The 20574-nt window shown below is 36.0% G+C and overlaps 2 protein-coding genes across 5 annotated transcripts in view; one reads left to right on the top strand and one right to left on the bottom strand.

Moving 5' to 3' along the window:
• esrp1 (epithelial splicing regulatory protein 1) overlaps nt 1-6937 on the top strand; it is a 35688-nt gene extending 28751 nt beyond the window's left edge. For both annotated transcript variants that reach the window (XM_007236513.4, XM_007236512.4), the window contains exon 15: nt 1589-6937. In XM_007236513.4, the coding sequence (XP_007236575.3) occupies nt 1589-1714 (126 nt within the window). In that variant the 3' untranslated portion in view covers nt 1715-6937. The remainder of the gene's footprint in view (nt 1-1588) is intronic.
• Nucleotides 6938-8911: 1974 nt separating this feature from the next.
• epb41l4b (erythrocyte membrane protein band 4.1 like 4B) overlaps nt 8912-20574 on the bottom strand; it is a 55660-nt gene continuing 43997 nt past the window's right edge. The window contains exons 16-23 of one of the 3 annotated variants that reach the window (XM_022679674.2): nt 18871-19010; nt 17654-17784; nt 13967-14050; nt 12513-12580; nt 12318-12413; nt 10527-10650; nt 10339-10436; nt 8912-9525 (exon numbers count right to left, since the gene is read on the bottom strand). In XM_022679674.2, the coding sequence (XP_022535395.2) occupies nt 9462-9525; nt 10339-10436; nt 10527-10650; nt 12318-12413; nt 12513-12580; nt 13967-14050; nt 17654-17784; nt 18871-19010 (805 nt within the window). In that variant the 3' untranslated portion in view covers nt 8912-9461. Of the gene's footprint in view, nt 9526-10338; nt 10440-10526; nt 10651-12317; nt 12414-12512; nt 12581-13966; nt 14051-17653; nt 17785-18870; nt 19011-20574 lie in introns of all 3 variants that reach the window. The other 2 variants (XM_022679669.2, XM_022679678.2) reach the window with 2 other exon arrangements.

Raw genomic sequence — 20574 nt, 5'->3', positions numbered from 1 at the left:
CCACATCTGTGTAGAAGCATTTTAATAACTTAAATGCTTTAATGAATGTTTTATTTTCCATTAAAAATAAAACAAAATATTTATATTCATGTTCCCACAATAAGAAAAAAACATGAATGAGATGCTCACTGAATTTATCTGATTTGGTATCAATATTTAGAAATTCAGTGTGGGGTCTTATGGGTTAAAACAATGATTTTAAAGTTGTTTCTGTTATATAAAGTCAATGCACAGTGTCTTTGCCCCGTTTTCATCAGGATCTGCCAATGGGCTTTTGGTTAATTACTTATAATAGTCTATATTGCAAAAGTGAAGCATGCACAGGCATGAAGGGATGGTGCCATAATTGGCTGTTCTTTCAGAAAGTAGGCTAATGAGTTTCAGTCTTATGCAAACTCAAATAAGTCAAGTTGGCACTCGACCAGAGTGCTTGTTCTTGGTGCTCGTCAATTAAGGACTTTGATTGCTCTGCATGTAACTGTTAATTAGGAGAAATCAACACCTTTTAATTGCAACTTTTAATAGAGGCTTGAAGAAATAAGTGCTGAAATGTAGGACTTTCGGTTGTACTGGAACAAGTTTGTGTTGTTGGAGAGATGAGATGTGTTTATAGTGCTATAACATAACTTAACTGCGTCTCAGGTCACTTCCTGACATGGTTTAAGTGGTCATGTTTGTATATTTTGACCTTAAACAGATAAGACCCTGATATTAAACATGTGGTCTAAGATGCAGTGAACACCTGAACTCCTTCCAGTACAGACACAACACCAGTAATACTGCCACACACTTAAATCCTGTAATTATATTAACTACCATTCAAAAGTTTAGTCCAAGATGGTCCCAGTGGTCTTTTTTCCTTTGTTTGTGAGGTCTGTGGAAATTTAATGTTTAATGTTTTAGGTGTTTAGGGACATATATGGTTGAATATGGGATGCTTATCAAGTTCCTTTTTGATTTTTGCATTTGGGACTCACTTTGTGGATCCTTTAAGGATTTAATTTGTTTTAGAAACATTAAGGCCTTGTTTGTCATTGAACCATTTGAAGCCTTATATTGTTATGTACATGGATGAACATGGGCTGGTTTTTAAGTTATTTTTGATTCTTAAACTCAGAGATATCTGCAGGTATTTTTCAGGTTTTAATATAATCTATAAGTATTTTAATTTGACTGAGAAATCACTGTATAAAGCGTGTAAAGAGAAAACGGCTCTAGCCTATACAGTTTATCAATCAACTGTTATCGGTTTCAAAGTATGTTAAAAAACATACCATGTATTTTAGAAAAATTACGTCCTCACCCTGCGTATTATGACTGTATATAAAACAAAAACTTTTTCTTCTTATTTAACATTTGTAACAATTTAATTAGAAAAAAGTGACTTTTTAGAATGTTTAAAGGCTGTACTACAATCCTAAATTTGGTTTTAGAGACTGTTAGGTTTGTTAGCATTCATATAAATTTTATAAAGAACATGTATTCATGAGGCGACATTTCTTAAATTGCATTTAATGCAGCTAGCTGTACAAGTTGCACTAATCTCTCTCTCTCTCTCTCTCTCTCTCTCTCACTCTCTCTCTCTCAGCCCAGCAACAGTGATGCCTTGGTAACCCTCCCCTCCCTTCTGCCAGCCAAACAGTCCATTGGAGACCAGAGCCTTGGAGGCGGAGCTTATCTGGACTTGCAGCTGCTACATGCCACTTCAATGTAAAATTATAGACCAGCCCCCAGAACCGCAGCAAGTTATATCACTCTAGCTATTTATGTGAAACCTATAAAAAGAATATATGTATTTGAAATTAGATTTTTTTATGTATTGCACACTGTGTATTATTTTGCATTAGTATATGCATTAGATATGTTCTCCTCATAGGCAAATACTGGACATGTGTGTTTCTGTTTTGTGCGAGTGTGTGAGAGAGTGTGTGCTCAAGTGTGGTAGAAAGATGAACTCAATCACTCAGGAAATCCATCAGTGACAATCAGCAGACTCTGCTTAGTTTCTGCCTCCTGCATCAAAACAGACACTTTCCTTTTTCCTGTAATTGTTCATTTTTTATTATCAGTTAAAGCCAAAGCATTAGATTTCTACGAGTCTATGAGTGAGTGTATGTGTCATTTCCTTCAAACATGCTGGTCTGCGCATGAGTGTGTGTGTGTGTGTGTGAGTGTGTATGCCTGCATGTATGAGTGTTTGTACCTATATCCCAACTGATGTGACTGTACTATGAGTATGTGTGTGTTTTTATATACAGTACTGTGCATAGTCAGGGAGTGCCCTTCATTTTTAACTGTGTTAAAAAATGAGTTATTCAATTTTTGGACATTTATTAATATAAAACAAATACACAAAAAAAGTAGCTGCTAAATCTAAATCAATAACTGAATCTAATCTAACTTTTATACGCCCTTCATTCTTTTCAGGAAACCTACTTTCACTTTCTCTTCAGGGAGATTCTTCCACAGCTTCAAAGTTCAGTCTAAAGGCAGAAACACACTAAGAGCAAGACAAAAATACAAACCAACTCAATACAAAGTTAATTGTGCCATTAAAAAAAAGAAAACAAGCTGGTAGAATGTGTGTAGGAATACTGAATTAACTCTGAACCTTTGGAAACTGTATCTCTAAAAACTAAAATTCCACACAGTAAAAGTCCCTGTCACACAAAAATCATTAAACAGTGATTTTATCTAAACAGTTACACAGAGTAACTGGAGCATTTTTGACTGACATTACATCTGGTGTGAAAGGCTTCATAAGTATCCATGCTTTAAATAACAGACACATAATTCACTCAAAAAATGTATTTGGTGTGTAAGGGCCTTTCAGTGACAGCATGAACACATTCAATCACATTCACATTCTTTTACATCCACAGTAAGTGTACATATTTACATAATGTGTACAGATAGTAAATCACAATCAGATTTTGTTAATAATCCAATCTGTGTGCAGCTTTCTGAAAGAAATCAGTGTGGGTGTATACATGTACTAAGAATCTAATTACTGAGCTAACCAGCTCTCTTTGTTGAATTGGATTTTTAGGTCTTAATCCAATCTAACGCTGTGTTCACATTACAAGCCAGGTCAGATCTTGACGGTTCACATTCACACATTGATACCGGTATGAACATCGCCTTCTTCACCAACAGCAAAAACGTCATACTTGAGAGACGACTTGTAGCTTTATAAAGTTGACTAATATACATTAGTTAAAAAACAATGATTAATAAAAATAATCTTAACTTGGCTCTGTTAATAATAAGTAAGATATTCTGTCCTAGATTAAGAAAATTCGGTACCACTTTAAAATAAGACATTTATAAAGGGTTTATAAATGGTTTACAATGGTTACTAATTAGGTTGTAAATGCCTTAAAAGTCTTAAAAATTTCCTAAATTTCCTTTGGGATAAATAAAGTATCCATCTATCCATCTGTCCATATTTCCAACTATCCAACTATCCATCCAACTATCCATCTATCCATCTATCTATCCAACTATCTATCTATCTAATAATCAGTTATAACACATATGTAGAAAGGGCAACAATAACCTGTTGTTTGCCAAATAGTGAACCCACAGCCATCTATATTGTTGCTCTTTCTACGTATGTGTTATAACTGATTATTAATGATTTTTAAGGCTTTTACAACCTAATTAGTAACCATTAATAAACTAATTGTAAACCATTTATAAACCCTTTATAAAGGTAATCTTATTTTAAAGTGTTATATCGAAAATTCTAGTAAAGGTTCTCGGACAGTTTTTGAAAACAGGCAACTAATTAAGCAATTTCTGCTTCAGAACAGTTGGACTGGAAATGAAATAAATGAAGGGTGATCCCAGACGTTTGCACAGTCCTGTTTATACGTTAATGTTGACTTGACTTTCCTAGTTTTGAAGCTTCCATGATGAAGTTCAAAGAGCTAACTGAGACAAAATGTTTACAAGGTTCGTCCAGATCTCCTCACACTTGGTATGGTGGAGGTGTCGGCGTCCTCTCTTGTAGAAGTCAAAACCATTACTGTCTGCAGTAATCATTTCGCCAAAAACCTTTCAGGGCCAGAATCAGGAACAACAGGTACTTTCTGTACTCAGTGCGTGTGTGTACGAGTGTGTACGAGTGTGTATGAGAGTGTGAGTAGCTGTCATTGTGCCTTATCATTGTCAATGTGTGTGTTCTCGCCACCCTCAACCAAATAGGACGGTTGAAGAGTCTATTATTTGTGCATTGTTTTATATATTTTTTTTAGTTTGTAACAGATGGAAATCTACTGATTGTGTATGTTTTCTATGTGTATGTCTGTATGTGTATGTGTATGTGTGTGTATGTGTGTGTGTGTGGCCAAACACATTATAGTAAGTAGTACAAGTACTGAGTTCTGCACTCAACTGTGCAGTAAGTTGTGCAGTAGGTGTGCTGGGCCTGCTGTAACTCATACACACACATATATACACCCACATATATATTTGTATTTCAAATTGATGTCTGTACGAGTTTGTGTGAGCGTATAATGTTGATTAATGTAATGTTATGTGATCTGCTGCAGCTGTATTGAAAGCACAGGTCTGCCCTCATGGCTTTTTAATGCCCATGTTCCTGATTTCTTATACTCATTGCTATTTAGTGATGATTTTTGTGCATGCCTAAGCTTTTTATAAGATGTAGGAATAAAAATGTGTTTCAGTAAGATGAGACGCCACTTTATGTCTGTTTAGATCCCACCCCAGATGTGCCAACTGGAAGTAGTACACGCAGCACTACTCTTAATACTTTTAATCTGATGATTTAAATTTACCTCATTCACTAAAGGTCAGATGTTTGAGATTATTGGGCCTCATTCACCAACATCTACTGTAATTACGAAAAGTCAGGTTCTGACAATGTTACATCTGTCAGATTTATAGTTTATATATTTAAGCAATAATACACTTGAGGGTCATGCTATAACGTGTAATATTGGCACTGCTGTGCTGTGGTTGTAGGCACGAGACTGCAGTGCCAATATTACATGTTCTAGCACGAACCTCTAGTGTATTATTGCGATTATAACACTATTACATTTTTTTGTTAAAGAGGATGACAAAATAGGATCTGTTTGGTTATAAAAACTCTGCGAGTTAAAATAGTTCCATTGCTGCTCTGTTTGTAGCTGTGCTGTTTGGTTTGTAAGCGCTGTATCGTTGCTAGGTTACCTGTATGTGGCGGAGTGCATTACCATCTGATAACAGCACTCACAGAACGCCTCTCAGCCAATCACATTGCAGGCTCAGAACTAACTGTGGTATAATGGTTATTAGATTTACAATAAGGGTGCATTAAATTACAATATTTACAGCACTAATGAACATGGCTTAATAGTTAAGTAATGTCTCAAATAATTATTAATTGATACTAGTTTATTATTAATGTCTGAGAATATTGTATAATATCATGTTAATTAATAATCAACTAATACGTTAATTAAAAAACAATGTTTAAGAACATCTTAACTTGGGTCAGTTAATAATTAGTTGAGGTATTTTGTTGTAAGTACTGTTAATTAATGTATCCTTAATTGTAAAATATTGCAGATGTATGTTTTAAATCTAAGATGTTCACAGCTCTGCTCTCTTAATCCTAGATTTAAAAAATGCTAGTAAATGTTCTCAGAATGTTTGTGAAAACTGCGTAAGTATGTTTTAGAAATCAAGCAATTTCTGCTAAAGAACAGTTGGTGAATAAGGCCCATTGTCTTTAATAATTATTATATTAAAAAAAAAGAGCATATTGTCGATGTCCAATCAAAAACATGCATCTCAAAACAGCAACTTTACAGGAAGAAGATAAAACCTTCTTAACTTTCAATATAAGTCAGTGTAAAAGAGTTTATTTCAGATCATTTTGGGGAATTTCTATTGGTGCATTCTTTGAGAAAATGTGGTACAGTGTAAGAGACAGTTTTTTTTTTGTTCAAATTATGTAGTAAACTAAAAATTTACCAAAAAAAAGAATATGAGATACTTGTTTTTCATTGGACAGCGACGATATATAATCTGATTTACTTAAGTGTAGCATATATTTAAGTGCAACCTACATACAGTTTCATAAGAGGTCATATTTATACGAATTGTGACTAGTTCTAATTACACTCCAAGCAAAAGGAAATAGTGCTGTAAGTGGGTCTTTGACCGATGCTATTGAAATCAGGTCATCAAATCTGGACCTTGAATCCAGTTTCCAGTCCCGGATTTAGTAATTACTGCAAGTTAAGGGAACGGCTGATGTAATTGATTGGTCATATAGGATCACACCCACCGAGGAGCACAAAGTCCAGGAACGGAAACTGGATTCAAGGTCCAGATTTGAGAGGGAAAAAAACTCTCTCATAAGAATCGTCTTTGTAATGGAGATGTAAGACTGAGGAAACCTAACCAGTTTCTAACAGACTATCAGAAATCCAATAGCAGGACAAAATATCAAAAACACAACATAAAATATAAGACCCCTTAGTAAGGAAGCTAAAGCGATAGTGGTTAAGAAAATTTCCCTCAGAACTGGAGGAAGAAACCTTAAGAAAAAACAAGACTCTTCCTCTGATCACCACCAATTACCAAATACCAATTATATATATAAAAAAAAATACACCAATACTCCAATCTCTAATTAAGACGTTTCTTAATGTAATCAAACACTGATATTTTATGGAACGTCTCAAAGAACCATTTGTAGCTCCTTTTTCAAGCTATGTTCAAGTTTATTATAATACTGTACCAATATATATCCATACATATGACCAAGGTCCAATGTTTTGAGTGCTGGTGTGTACCACTGGAGAACGTAAGTGAGAGCTCGTTTGTTTGGCTGTTATATTGTGGAGAAAGTGTTATTTTATTTTGATATTTTTGTGTTAACTTAAAAAAGCAAATAAAATAAAAGTTAACACTTGTACGGAGCTGCATGACTGTCATAAATTGTATTTTACATTCTTTTACATATATTTTCTTTTTTCTTTTTTGACCTTTTTGTCTTATTTTAGAGTTCTGCCCACTCTTAATATTACTCTGATTTAACTCTGGAAATATTATAAGTCAAAGTTTGTGTTCAAATTATGACTTTTGAATTCATAAGATTCATTTCCTCACGTCTAACCTGTGAGTGTTGTCTTTAATCACAGGCTGTCAGTGCAGGTGCATAATTGATGCCCCCTAGTGGGACACAGACACTCTACTCCCTGCTCACTGCTCATCCCTGAGCCAGTCAGACTCACAGAGAGAACGCACTCAAATCAGTGACAGCACGGAGCACAAACTAATGACACAAAGAGTGTGAATAAATAATCATGATCATCTTCTCCTGTTTTCATAAAAAATAATTTGTCTATTTTGACAGTGGTAAGGCTGATATTCCTAAATTCATCCTAAAGACTTTTATGATTTTAATTTACTGAGGCTCAGAATTATTACTTTATACACAATATTAATTTAACATACCGGTACTTTATAATTGTGTATATTAAGTATAGTTTCTTATTTTTTATAGAAACACTGAGTAACAATACATTTCTCAGGATTAACACATTATTATTAATGTAGAGGAAAGTTGAGCCTCCTTGTAAAATAACTTTTTGTACATTTTATAGTTTGCCTTAATGTGTTGAGAAAGAGGGGTGGCCTCAGTGCTGCCAAGTTTAGTTAAAAATACTTATATGTTAATACATAGCACATATTCATTTAGATATTTTCATAACAATGTCAAGCAATTTAAACATAAAAAAAACAATTCCCTGTCCAACCTGAATACACTTGCTGCATGTTCAGAAAGTCATTATATTAAATTCCTTTAATATTTAAATTATTGTCTGAGATAAAACTTCAGCTGTGATAAAGTATCAAGGCAATTAAAATAATTTTATTAAATCAAAATATATCTTTAAACGTAGCAAAATCTCCATGAACAATTCAACATGTTACCAAAAATTCAACATGTTACCAACACCAGGTCAACCACAAATGCCATCAAATTTCTGCTGAAATAGTTCACCCTCTTGTGTAAAAAGTAGGGCTGTATATGTTAACACATTAATGTATGTGATTAATCTGGAAACGACATGTTAATTTTATGTAACACTAATTAATCATGTGATGAAGTTTACAGAGACTGGTGATGTTTTAGCAGATTTATTAAGCAATATAACACAGCAACACTTACTGTTGAGTTCTTATATCTTAAAAACACAGCTGATCACAGCAATATCTCCTGTGTTGAAGCTGTTAAGTGTGGAATATGGAGCTAAACCAGCGTTTATTTTCTTTAATAAAGCTCTCAGTTAAACTCAGTAACTCATGAAGTAGCACATTGCAATATCTAGATTAAAAAGCATCAAAATTACCCTGAGATATTATAATACTGTAAAACTACCCTGATATATTATAATACAGTAAATAAACGATCTAGTCTGCAAGATCTAAACCACATTACACTATTATTACTGTCCTTCAACAATACACTGACATATCAGCATTTTAAAAAATGTAATATTTTTAATCATGATTAATCATAGAATACTGTAGTGATTAACATTTTTAAGTGATTGAAAGCACTTATAGGAATATCATTTAACACTGATTCTGAATTAAATTATTTTTAATTATGACTACATTAGTAAAAAGTGAAAATATAGAAAAAAAATGATTAAGGTGGAAAAATATGATGCAATGGTGATGAATAGTAAAAAAATATATATAATAAAATCTTGAGTCTTTTTTTTTTTTTAAGTTTTGAGGGCCGTTCCCAAGCTAAGGCAAAACGTCATGATCTGTTTACATTCTGTTTTCCCATAACTGTGTTATTCTATGTTTAACTTTGTATAACAAAATCCATAGAGAACATTTGAAATAGTGGGAAATAATCTGGACCACCTGGTTTAAATTGAGAAGAAAGCAGATTTATTCAGCAAGTGTTTGTTTATCACACTGGGAGCAGAAATGCATATAAAATGAAATACTGCATCACGTTTGCAAAAAATTCCCCTTAAAATGTTAGAAAGCACATTGAAAATGATAGTGTTCACTCTATACAGCGTATTTACAGTCAGTATGTACAGGGTGTCACGTATATCAGGTGTAACTCAAACAAACGCGTCCCCGTGAGATTCTGCTCTTCACAATGTGCTTCAGTGAATAGAAATAAGAAGCCTGACAAGCCAACAGAGAACCCAGTAAGAAAAGATTATGCAACATTACTGTAACATGACTTCCAGGCACAGTTCAAAGCCATCAGGACATATACACAGGGGATAAAATTACACATATAAACATGGATGGATCTGCGGATGTGGTTTACTGTATAGGAGATAAGCTTCATCGTTAAAAAATAGTTTTCTGTTTTGTTGTGTGAATGTATAAAAAGTACAGTGCAATGAATTTAAGGTGTTCTGTTCGGTTATATAATGCATCTGGACGTCCATATGGTTTCAGAGCTCTGTCATTAATAAGGCTCTCAGCAGTTTCTCTCGATCCATTTTCAGCTCTTCATTGCTAAACACAGGTAAACACACACACACACACACACACAATACAACAGATGGAGAGAAAAAAGGGAACGGAAGACAATAATATAGATGGAGATTTGCTTTCGAACAGTGACTGACAAAAAATTACACCCAAACAATGTAGTTACTGTACAGGTGCATCTCAAAAAATTTGAATATCATTGAAAAGTTCCTTTATTTCAGTGATTCAGTTTAAAATGTGAAACTCATACATATATAGGTGTATTACACACAGAGTGAGCTATTTTAAGCGTTTATTTATTTTATTGTTGATGATTATGGCTTACAGCCAATGAGATCCCAAATATCAGTGTCTCAGAAAATTAGTATATTAAATAAGACCAACTGGTACTTTTGCCAGTGTGGGCAGTGTACCAAGTCCTGCTGGAAAGTAAAATATAAAAGTTGTCAGCAGAGGGAAGCATGAAGTGCTGTAAGATTTTCTTCTGTTGAGAGGCACACAGTCCAAGCTGCTTGAGGTCTAGTGTGAAGTTTCCACAATCAGTGATGTTTTGGAAAGACATGTCATCTGCTGGTGTTGATCCACTGTGTTTTATCAAGGCTAAAGTCAGTGCAGTTTTGTTTTCCCACAAAATCTTACAGCACTTCATGCTTCCCTCTGCTGACAAGATTTCATTTTCCAGCAGGACTTGAAACACTGTAATCTGTAATCACTTACATATTTCATCATTACCTTCACACATATAAAGATTAATTTAATTCCAACTGCTCCTTGCTCCTACTAAGAGAGTTATTTTTTTGGTTAGTGAGTGTGTGTGTGTGTGTGTGTGTGTATTACCTGTTGGAGTGTGGGCTGAATGGCAGTAGGTGAGGGACTGGGCTTGGATAGAACAGAGGGGATTTGTCACAGTGCTCCAGTGGCGGTGGGACACTTTTCTGCTGAAGAATAAAAATCACAATTCCTTCAATTACCCTGAATGAACTGCGGGTCACTTCACCCAAAGACGCGTCAAAGCAGGCCATTACCGGTGGGTAGATTGGAGGCTGGACCTGTTTGTCCAGAGAGCTGCTGGACGTGGATTTTCCCATGCTGCTCTCAGAAGATATGGCAGCAAGTGCTTCTGGGAGGTCATCTTCATCACTGTGGTTGCTATTGGACACAAAGCAGTGGGTTTGTTTATGCCGGTAAGGTTTCAGGTTCTTGTCTAGAGCAACAGTTTTACAGAAATTATTAAATGTAGAACATATAATAAGGGTGTTTTCACCTACATACATTCCATACAATACATGTTTTAAGTATGTTCATGCAGAAAGTCATCAAACATCCTGTAGATCATCATGTAAATAAAGCAAATAAAGAATTTGCGATATTTAGTGCAACCTCTTAATATCTTTTATATTTACATTTTATGATAAAACATTTATAGACACCACTACTATAAACTATATATGTCTACGCTCATTCAGCTTGTATAATCCCTGTAAAAAAGTACTATCAATAGAATAGATCTTCTGAAACAGATAAACATGAAACTATTTAGCACCACTCCTAATGCCAGGTGTGGACTAGTAGAGGGGTATGATAAGCTGTAGGGAAGTGTGTTCTCTAGAATGATGGAGCTTCATCCAACACTTGTGGTATAAATTAAGGAGTTAAAGATTAGGTGAAGGGGTGTACATCAATATCAATATCCTAACTTCACTTTCACTATTGTTGCCAAATGCAATCAAATTCTCACAGCAATGCGCTCACTAGAAAATCTAGGAGAAATCCTTATAGAAGAGCCTTGGGTTTAGAAGGAACTATGAATAAAAAGGTTTCCCAATACTTTTGTCCATATTGTGTATTTTGGTGCAGATATACTTTTCATGTATTTTAGTTCAAAAGATAAGAGTTTCTTTCCTGGATGGAAGATCAAACCCCAGTCTGCCACATGGCAAGCAGTAGGGTTGCCCACTGTTCTACCAGAGGTAATGAGGTAGATTTCAATTGAGGCCAAATTCCCCTAAAGCAAGAAGTCAAAGGCTCTGAGTGGTCCAGCAGACTAAGGCACTGCCACTATAATCAGGAGTTCGCTGGTTCAAATCCTGATCATGCAGTGTGCCATCAGCAGCCAGAGTCTGAGAGAGAGCACAATTGGCCTTGCTCTGGGTGGGTAGATGATGCTCTTTCCCCACATCACTTTCTAGTTAATGTCGCTCAGCACAAGGTGTCTGTTAGCTGATGTATCAGAAACGTCGCTGCGCTTTTTAGTGCACTGGCTACGTCAGCAGCAGTTTAAAAAGAGGTGGTGGCTGACTTCACATGTATTAGATGTGGCATGTGCTAATCTTCAACCTCCTTAGTGTTGAGGGCATTGCTTGTTAAGGGGGAATACAGCTGATTGAGTGGGATAATCGGCATAGCTAAATTGGTGTGAAAAGTTGGACAAAAATTGGAAAAAATAATATGTTTAAAACAAAAAGTCTTTAAGCCAGACCCCTGACTGTGTACCCTAGCAAGCATGTTCTTGTACTTGCTTAAAGTCTGTTTAATATACCTGTTGTACAGACAGATTCTAAATAAATGGTTACTTTGTGATTATTAATTAAGATAGTGCTAAAGCATGAGTAGACTGATAAATCAGCATAATGAGCTTAGGCCTACCAAACTATGAAACTTCATAATATGAGTATAGTAAGAATAATTCAAATTATATACAATATCCCAGAAATCATATTTTAGAACAAATAGAGCATCCTGATTGGCCTCTCTTCATGCTTGACCAATGAGGTTTGTGTGTGGGTGGGACGTCAGATGATGTGTGTGAGACTTACAAGCTGTACTGTCTGACGAGGCGTTTGCGGCGCTCCACTCTCGGCCTCTCCAGATTCACACTGCTGGAGGCTGAATCCTGAGAGGAGCTGGGAAGTCTGGGAAATTGAGTTCAGATAAAAGCCATTCATCAGTGAACCACACAGATAAAATTGAAGAACAGAAATCTAAAACTAGTCTCAAAAATACTTGTGTACCTGTTGTTCTGGTCTCCACTGGAGGAGTTCCCCCTCGAGCTTCCACCGCTCTCACTCTGTCTCACATGCTGAGGAGGAAAAGGTACAGTTTTTACCTGCTGAGACAATTTGCTTATAATTGTGTTTATTGAGGCATGAACCTAAGTTGAGCCCAGGGGTGGATTGGGAGCATAAACAGTGCTGAACTGTATTGAGCACAGTAAACTTGATTATACTCTAATTTAATGAGACCTTAGTATATTCTTAGAAACTGACCAGCTGACATTACAGTAGTATGCATTTCCTAAATGGATCCAAGAACATAATTGTATCAATAAATATTTTTTCATAATTTTTGCATAAGCAATAGTCATATTGCAGGACGTGCAATATCATGTGCAATGTCAAATAATTTTAAACATCATAGGTTTTATATATCAACTTTTTTGCTGCTCAATACAAAAGGAAAATATATTTTATGTTAAAAAAAAAAAGCTGTTCATATTTAACACAACTTATACCAGAAACATTAAAAATTAGGCATGCTCCAATATATTAAGCAACTAAAATTAAGTAACTAAAAGAAAAGAATAATTTAAATCAAACAAATACATAAAAAACATACCTTAATACATTTAGGCTATTTACTTTATGCAATGTTGAAAAATAAATGAAAACCGGCAAAAAAAAAAATTAAATATTCCTCCGGTTTGGTAAAAAAACAATCTAATCAATATAATTTATTTTCCGACACAGAGTGCTCATGTTCATATCACAACATAACTAACGGATGAAATATGCAAAAAAAAGTTGCAAAATCACAATATATATATCACACAAACAAAATGTACTGCAATGTAATTTTTTCAGATATTGTGAAGCCCTAAAATATACAGCACACAATAGAAGCCAATGTGTGTCTAGGTTTAAACAGTAAACCCAGCTGGTGTCAGCTGGTCAAACAAACAACTACAAACTACAAATAATTTATTTATTAATTTATTATATTGTACACTAAACTGAATGGCTTATAATAAACAGAAATATATATATATATATATATATATATATATATATATATATATATATATATAGAGAGAGAGAGAGAGAGAGAGAGAGAGAGAGAGAGAGAGAGAGAGAGATCATTGCTATCTAATGAAATACATGTATCTCCAAAACAGCAACTTTACAAGAGAGAGATAAAACCTTTTTAACTTTTAATGAAAGTAAATGTGAAATAGTTTTTCAGATACTTTAGTGAATTTCTATTGGTCCACTCATCAAAAAACTTTAACACATTATACATGGCATTTTAAGTGTTTAAATTATGTAGTAATCTAAAAATGATCTTAATCTATAGATAAAGCTTTAAATGAAGAGCAGACTAATCCAGCTGTAAATATTCCAGATGTGTGCGCTGTACAGTATGCATGTATTGATTAGTGAGCAGGTGACGCTGGGTGAAGGTGACTCACTCTCAGTATATTGCTTTTGAGTTGATCCTGTAAGCCAGAGGGAGACGAGGGGAGGCTTTTCTCTGATAACGGCTTCTCCTCGGCCTGCGTGCAGCCAAACAGAGAGCAAAACTAATAAAAAAAAACGTGCTTAACACACACATATATACACACACACACACACACACACACACTGACATCAAAAAGGTTTTGAGCCTCTGTAAACATATGTATTCAACACAATAAGCCCTTTTATTCCTTTTGTTATTATGTTTTTTTTTTGAAAATTACTAGCATTATGATGTGTGAGCATCGCTCTTTTGAGGAAAACTATCACATCAATATTACAAAATTGTTGTGGGAATAATGGTAAATCAAGTGTGATTTTAGCACTTGAATGTTTAAATGTTTAAAGAACTATTGATAAAAGCTGATATTTAATTCACCTTTACATTAAGGGTAATTATGAAACATTCTTATGTATGCTTTTTTGTCATCTTAAAATGTAAACTATATGGATATATGGTCAAAAGTATTAGGACACATTAATGTTTCTTATGAAATCAAGGGCATTGAAAAATAGTTAACCCTGTTTTTGTTGGAGTAAAAGTTTCTCCTGTGCAGTTTTTTTTGCTTTCAGCAATAAGAGCATTATTAAGGTCAGGAACTGGGTGGATTTGAATTGATTGCAGACAACACAGTTCCACTGCTCCACAATTCCATACAGCTGGCGGGCTTTATACCCCTCTACCCCATGCCTGGAATCGGGTTTTAGCATGGTGCCAATAGGCACATGTTTGAATGTTCCAGAATAGCCTATTCTATTGACAATATTTTTACCTTACAGGGACTAGTCAAGCTGTGTTTGTGCATTTGCACATCTGTGTCAGCATGGACTTGGTTTAAAGTAGCTGAATGCTTTAATTAGAAGAATAGGACATTTGGTATCAGTGGTTAGTGTCAACAGACTGAAATCTAAAGACACCCCTGAGGCTGAGGCTAAGTCACTGCCAAACAAAGGTCAGGACTGATAGCTAATACACTCCCCGACGAAGGTTGCTGGGAACCTGGGTGTTATGATTGATGACCAGCTCTCCTTCACGCACCATGTGGCCTCAGAAAAATTTGACATTTTCTAACACAACAGGCCACACAACTCTTGGTACAAGCAGTGATCATCTCACGCCTCGACTATTGACCGTGTTATAAAACCACTTCAGATGATTCAGGATGCAGCAGCACGTCTGGTCTTCAACCAGCCAAAACCAACGGGCTCATGTCACCCCACTGCTCTTCAAAGCTCTTACAGTCGCCTACAAGCTGAACAGCTCCTTCCTACCTGCACTCACTCCTGAAGGCTTACGCCACCTCCCGGCCGCTGCGCTCCTCCAATGAACATCGCCTCGCTTTACCAAACAAACATTCACACAAAGCAATCCAGACTGTTCTCATACAGAGTTCCCCAATGGTGGAACAAACTACCTTCCACTACCAGATCAGGAGAATCTCTCACTATCTTTAATAAACTCCTGAAGACTGAGCTCTTCAAAGAGCATTTACTCTCCTAACACCTCTAACTAACTACCTTCCACTACCAGATCAGGAGAATCTCTCGCTATCTTTAATAAACTCCTGAAGACTGAGCTCTTCAAAGAGCATTTACTCTCCTAACACCTCTAACTAACTACCTTCCACTACCAGATCAGGAGAATCTCTCGCTATCTTTAATAAACTCCTGAAGACAGAGCTCTTCAAAGAGCACGTACTCTGTTATATAGCGCAGGAAAATGGGCCAAAGAGACTAAAAGCGGAGAGAGTGCGCAGTTATAGCGCAGGAAAACGGGCCAAAGAGTCTAAAAGCGGAGAGGGTGCGCAGTTATAGCGCAGGAAAACGGGCCAAAGAGTCTAAAAGCGGAGAGGGTGTGTAGTTATAGCGCAGGAAAACGTGCCAAAGAGTCTAAAAGCGGAGAGAGTGCGCAGTTGTAGCGCATAAAAACGGGCCAAAGAGAAGCGGAGAGGGTGCGCTGAAAGTAATCAGGAAATTTTATTATTTAAAGTAGTATATTTCATTATTTGTTTTATTACAGAGTCTGTGGGCCGTGACTACAAATATATTTCTCCTTCTGGCCCCCAACTAAAAAGGTTTGGACACCCATGGCCTAGTGCATCCCAAATTTATCAACATTAATATTTTATTTTAACATTAAAGTCATTATGGCTTTTGGAAAAATGTTTGGGTGGGGGGATTGTAGTGCATTATAAGACCCTGTGGTGTCTTATAGCTTTTGTCCGTAATGGTGTTTTTTCCCTCTTACATTACTTTTATACTTTAGGTAGTTTTGAAACCAGTACTTTTGCACTTTCACTTAAAGAGTAAAAAGCTTGAGTTGATAATTTAACTTCAAGTATTTTAAACCCTAATATTTATACGTGTACCTGGGTTATGAATGGAGATACTTTGGCACTTTTGCACTTAATCAAACATACTGGCCTGTATTCAACCTCACTCACATGATCAGTTTACATGTTTACATACTGCTGTTCCATGACTTGTGCTTTTATATTCAAATTTCTCTTTGCTGAAACTAACTAAGGTGTCCAAGCCATTGTTCTTCCTTCAGCGATCGTTACTGCTGGCACTGCTGTGGCTACTGTGTACACTCAAGCAGGTAGGCTTTTCCCTAGCATCCGTCAAAACGAGTAATAAGTGTTTCATCACTCCAGAAAATGCATTTGCGCTGCTCTAGAGACCAATGGCAATGTGCTTTACACCACTCCAGCTGACTGTCAGCACTGCAAACCGTGACTTTAGGCTTGTGTGCTCCTGTTTAGCCATGAAAGCCCAATCTATGAAGCTCTTGACAGACTGTTTTTCTGCTTACGTTGCTTCCAGAGGCAGTCTGGATCTCAGTAGTGATAGTTGTAACCGAGGACAAGTGATTTATACGGCCTTTGTCCTTCAGCACTCAGCACAGCGGCCCTGTTCTGGGAGCTCGTTTGGCGCAGCACTTCACTGCTGAGCTGTTGCTCCTAGACGCTTCCACTTCACAACAACAGCATTTGCAGCTGACCAGATTAGCTGTAGGAGGGCAGACGTTTGACACGACAGACCTGTTGAAAGGTCGGGTCCTGTGACACAGACACACTGTGTGTCACTGAGCTCTCCACTACAATCTATTCTACTGCTAGAGCTGTTTATATACAGTCATCGTCCATAAATGGTTACATGCAGAAGAAATGAAACTTTAAGACCAACAAATCTGTGTTTTTTGTAGAGATTCTCTGTCCGAGCCCAAGCTCGATGCCCAACCAGAATTTGGGCCGGGTTATGTCAAGTCCCACCACATTTGAGTCGGGTTGGGCTAAAGAAAATTAACTGAAGGCATCTGTTTGTTAATGCTATCTTTAATGCTATTTTATATAAAGATATGGCGTGATAATCACAATATAGTAAAGTAACAAATCAAACTGTGTTTTAACTAGTGTCCGTTAATAATTAGTTGAAACATTCCCTCATTAGTCTGTAAAGTGTTCCTCTCATGTCTCCCAAAAGAGAGAAATGTTATGATAAGATCATTATTGTAAGTCGCTTTGGACAAAAGCATCTGCCAAATGTAATTTAATGTAATGCAATGTAATGATAAGAGGTTATTAGCTTAAACGGGCTCAGTTATGATGCAATCTCTCTGCCTGCAGTGTGAAAGTAACCTGTGCAGCACTGACTGTGTCGATGTTGATGTGAAGGGCTGGCCAGGGTGTGGACTCCAGGTCCAGATGATTTGGGCTTGGCAGAGGGCGGTCATACTCTTCAGGGTGTCCAGCAGAGATAACCCAAGGCTCTGAAACATCACAAAAAAACATGCATCTCCATGAATGAGGTAGATCTACGTCTGATCACAGCTCTATATAACATATTTAAACAAGAGGGAGTTCTGATCACAAAGATAATGAAATGTGGCCATTTAAATTAATTCAGTTCAATTCAGTTGTATTTCTATAAGGCGTTGTACAACAAAAGTTGTCACAAAGCAGCTTTACAGAGAAAAACAGGTCCACGCCTCTTATCAGCAGCACCACAGAGATGCCAAGTATTGTGGTGACACAGTGGCAGGGAAAAACTACAGCTGTTGGAAATTGTCTTTGTTAAATGAAATGACAATATTAATAACATATTTTGACTTCTATCTATCTATCTATCTATCTATCTATCTATCTATCTATCTATCTATCTATCTATCTATCTATCTATCTATCTATCTATCTATCTATCTATCTATCTATCTATCTATCTATCTAGAATTTAAAATATAAAACATTCTGGTTTGTTTACTAAATAATTCTGCATGCGTTTCTATATATCTTTAATATAGTCTTCAATATTGTTATTTATAATGTAAAGAATCACAAAAAGAAAGAAAACACATGAAATGAACAGACTGGTACTGTAAATTTAAGTCAATATAAATGTAATCAAGGGACTGAAGACACAAGTGCTGAATGTTCAGCAATTAATATTTTTAATTTTACATAATATTTCTTGTATTGTCTCCACACCTAACAGAGGTAAAGCTTAAGATGTCCATCCAGTCGTGGTAAAGTATCATAATAATTAAAGTGATTATAGAAAATCAGAATGCGTCCTCAAAACAGAGCAGGGTCACTATGAAAAATTCAATGTGCTAATTTACAATTCAGTAAATGCCAATCCATTGTAATTCACTGTAATTAGACGCATGCATCACATGAAATAAAGAGAGATTAAACTGGAAATAATATCCTTTATTATATCCAATAATATCTGTGTGGTCTAATGTCTTATAAATATAATGACTAGTCAAAGGAATTCAAAATCTGTATGAAAGCAATAGTACAGTTAGTTATTGTAACAGAAAAGATGAGGGAATCTGTATCAGTAGGAGACTCACTGGGTTTGGGTAAAGAAAGACACGGGGCTTCCTGTTTCTCGTAGGCATGGCGATGGTAGCAGCGATGGACTTTTCCAGCATGTGGAGCTTCATTCTCTTCCATACTGAACCTCTGTGTATCTGCACTGCTGAGAGGAAAACTACACAAACACATCACAAACACTTTACCTTTAACTATACACTCATTTAATATTAATGACAGAGTTACACTGCAAGTAAAATCCTATTAAATGTAGTCTAAAATTTCTCATTTTGAGATAATTAAAGTAATATTATAAGAATCAATAACCTATGTCAACCTATGTTACTTGTACTTGTTTTTAAAATGTATATCTATTATATCTATTATTCAGGAAATAACAGATTAATTTGTTTTTGTCAAGAAATAATGCTTAAAGAAAAATGATTAATATCTGCCAGTGAAATAATACACTTTCAGTAGATTAAAATACTTAAAACAAGGAAAGTTGGGGGCTCTGAGTGGTCCAGCTAAGGGCTAAGCGCTGCCGCTATGATCAGGAGCAGTGATGGTATAGTTACTTTGAAAAAGTAATCCGATTACTGATTACTCCTTTAAAAAGTAACTTAGTTACTTTATGGATTACTTGATTTTAAAAGTAACTAAGTTACTTTACAAGTTACTTTATTAGTTACTTTCAGCAGCTGCAGACACCACCTCCCGCCGCCTTAACATAAACTTTATAACCAGTTTTGCCAATACACCCTTTATTGTAAAATGCATTTTTAACAGCAACAATTTATCTCTATTAAGTTGAACTATTTCCTAAAAAATATATATATTTTTTATAAAAATAAAAAAATTAACTTAACAAAAATATATATATATGGTCTTTCTTGATTTTACTAAACATAAATACTTGTTTTTATAAAAAATATATAAAATAAAGAAAGTCTTTCTTGACCTGACATATTTAACACTGTAAAACTGAACATTGAACTTGTTGTTCTCTGCAGGGCAGCAAGGAGTGGTTTAAAAACAGAACCGTGTATATGGTCTAGACCAGGGATCACATATTTGCAGACTGGGGTCCCAGACGTTGTCCAATACGGACCCATACCGGACCCAACTACTGAGAAAGATTTAATTCTGACAGTGTTCATTTAAAGCACCGGAAATTTGTGGCAGACCGCTGCCCTGGCTAGTGAATTGGGACGCGGCCGCAAAAAAAAACGCCTTTATAAAGAGATAATGGCGAAACCCGAGAACTGGCGAAAAACGAAAACGGGCGGAAACTAAAGACACGCCGAGCGCGCGAGAGAGAGAGACAGGGGAGAAAGCGAGACGCGTGTGATTGGGGAAGAGCGGAGGGGGAATGGGTAAGGGAGCGGTGTGTGTGTGTGTGTGTGTGTGTGTTTGTGGAGGAGATGAGGTGGAGAGAGAGAGAGAGAGAGAGAGTAACGCACAGTGACTTAAATAAGTAACTTTAATCTGATTACTGGATTGGAAATAGTAACGCGTTAGATTACTCGTTACTGAAAAAAAAGGTCAGATTAGAGTAACGCGTTACTAAGTACTGAGTACTAAGTACTAAGTACGCGCGTTACTGACATCACTGATCAGGAGATCGCCGATTCGAATCCTGTTCATGTAGCTTGCCATCGGCTACCGGAGCCCTGAGAGAGCACAATTGGTCTTGCTCTCTCTGGGTGGGTAGATGGTGCTCTCTCCTCACATCACTCCGA

This window comes from Astyanax mexicanus, chromosome 1, assembly GCF_023375975.1.
Source record: "Astyanax mexicanus isolate ESR-SI-001 chromosome 1, AstMex3_surface, whole genome shotgun sequence".
NCBI classification, from domain to species: Eukaryota; Metazoa; Chordata; class Actinopteri; order Characiformes; family Acestrorhamphidae; genus Astyanax; species Astyanax mexicanus.
The sequence above is the reverse complement of the archived record's forward strand: the minus strand, read 5'-3'. Positions and strand labels throughout refer to the sequence as shown.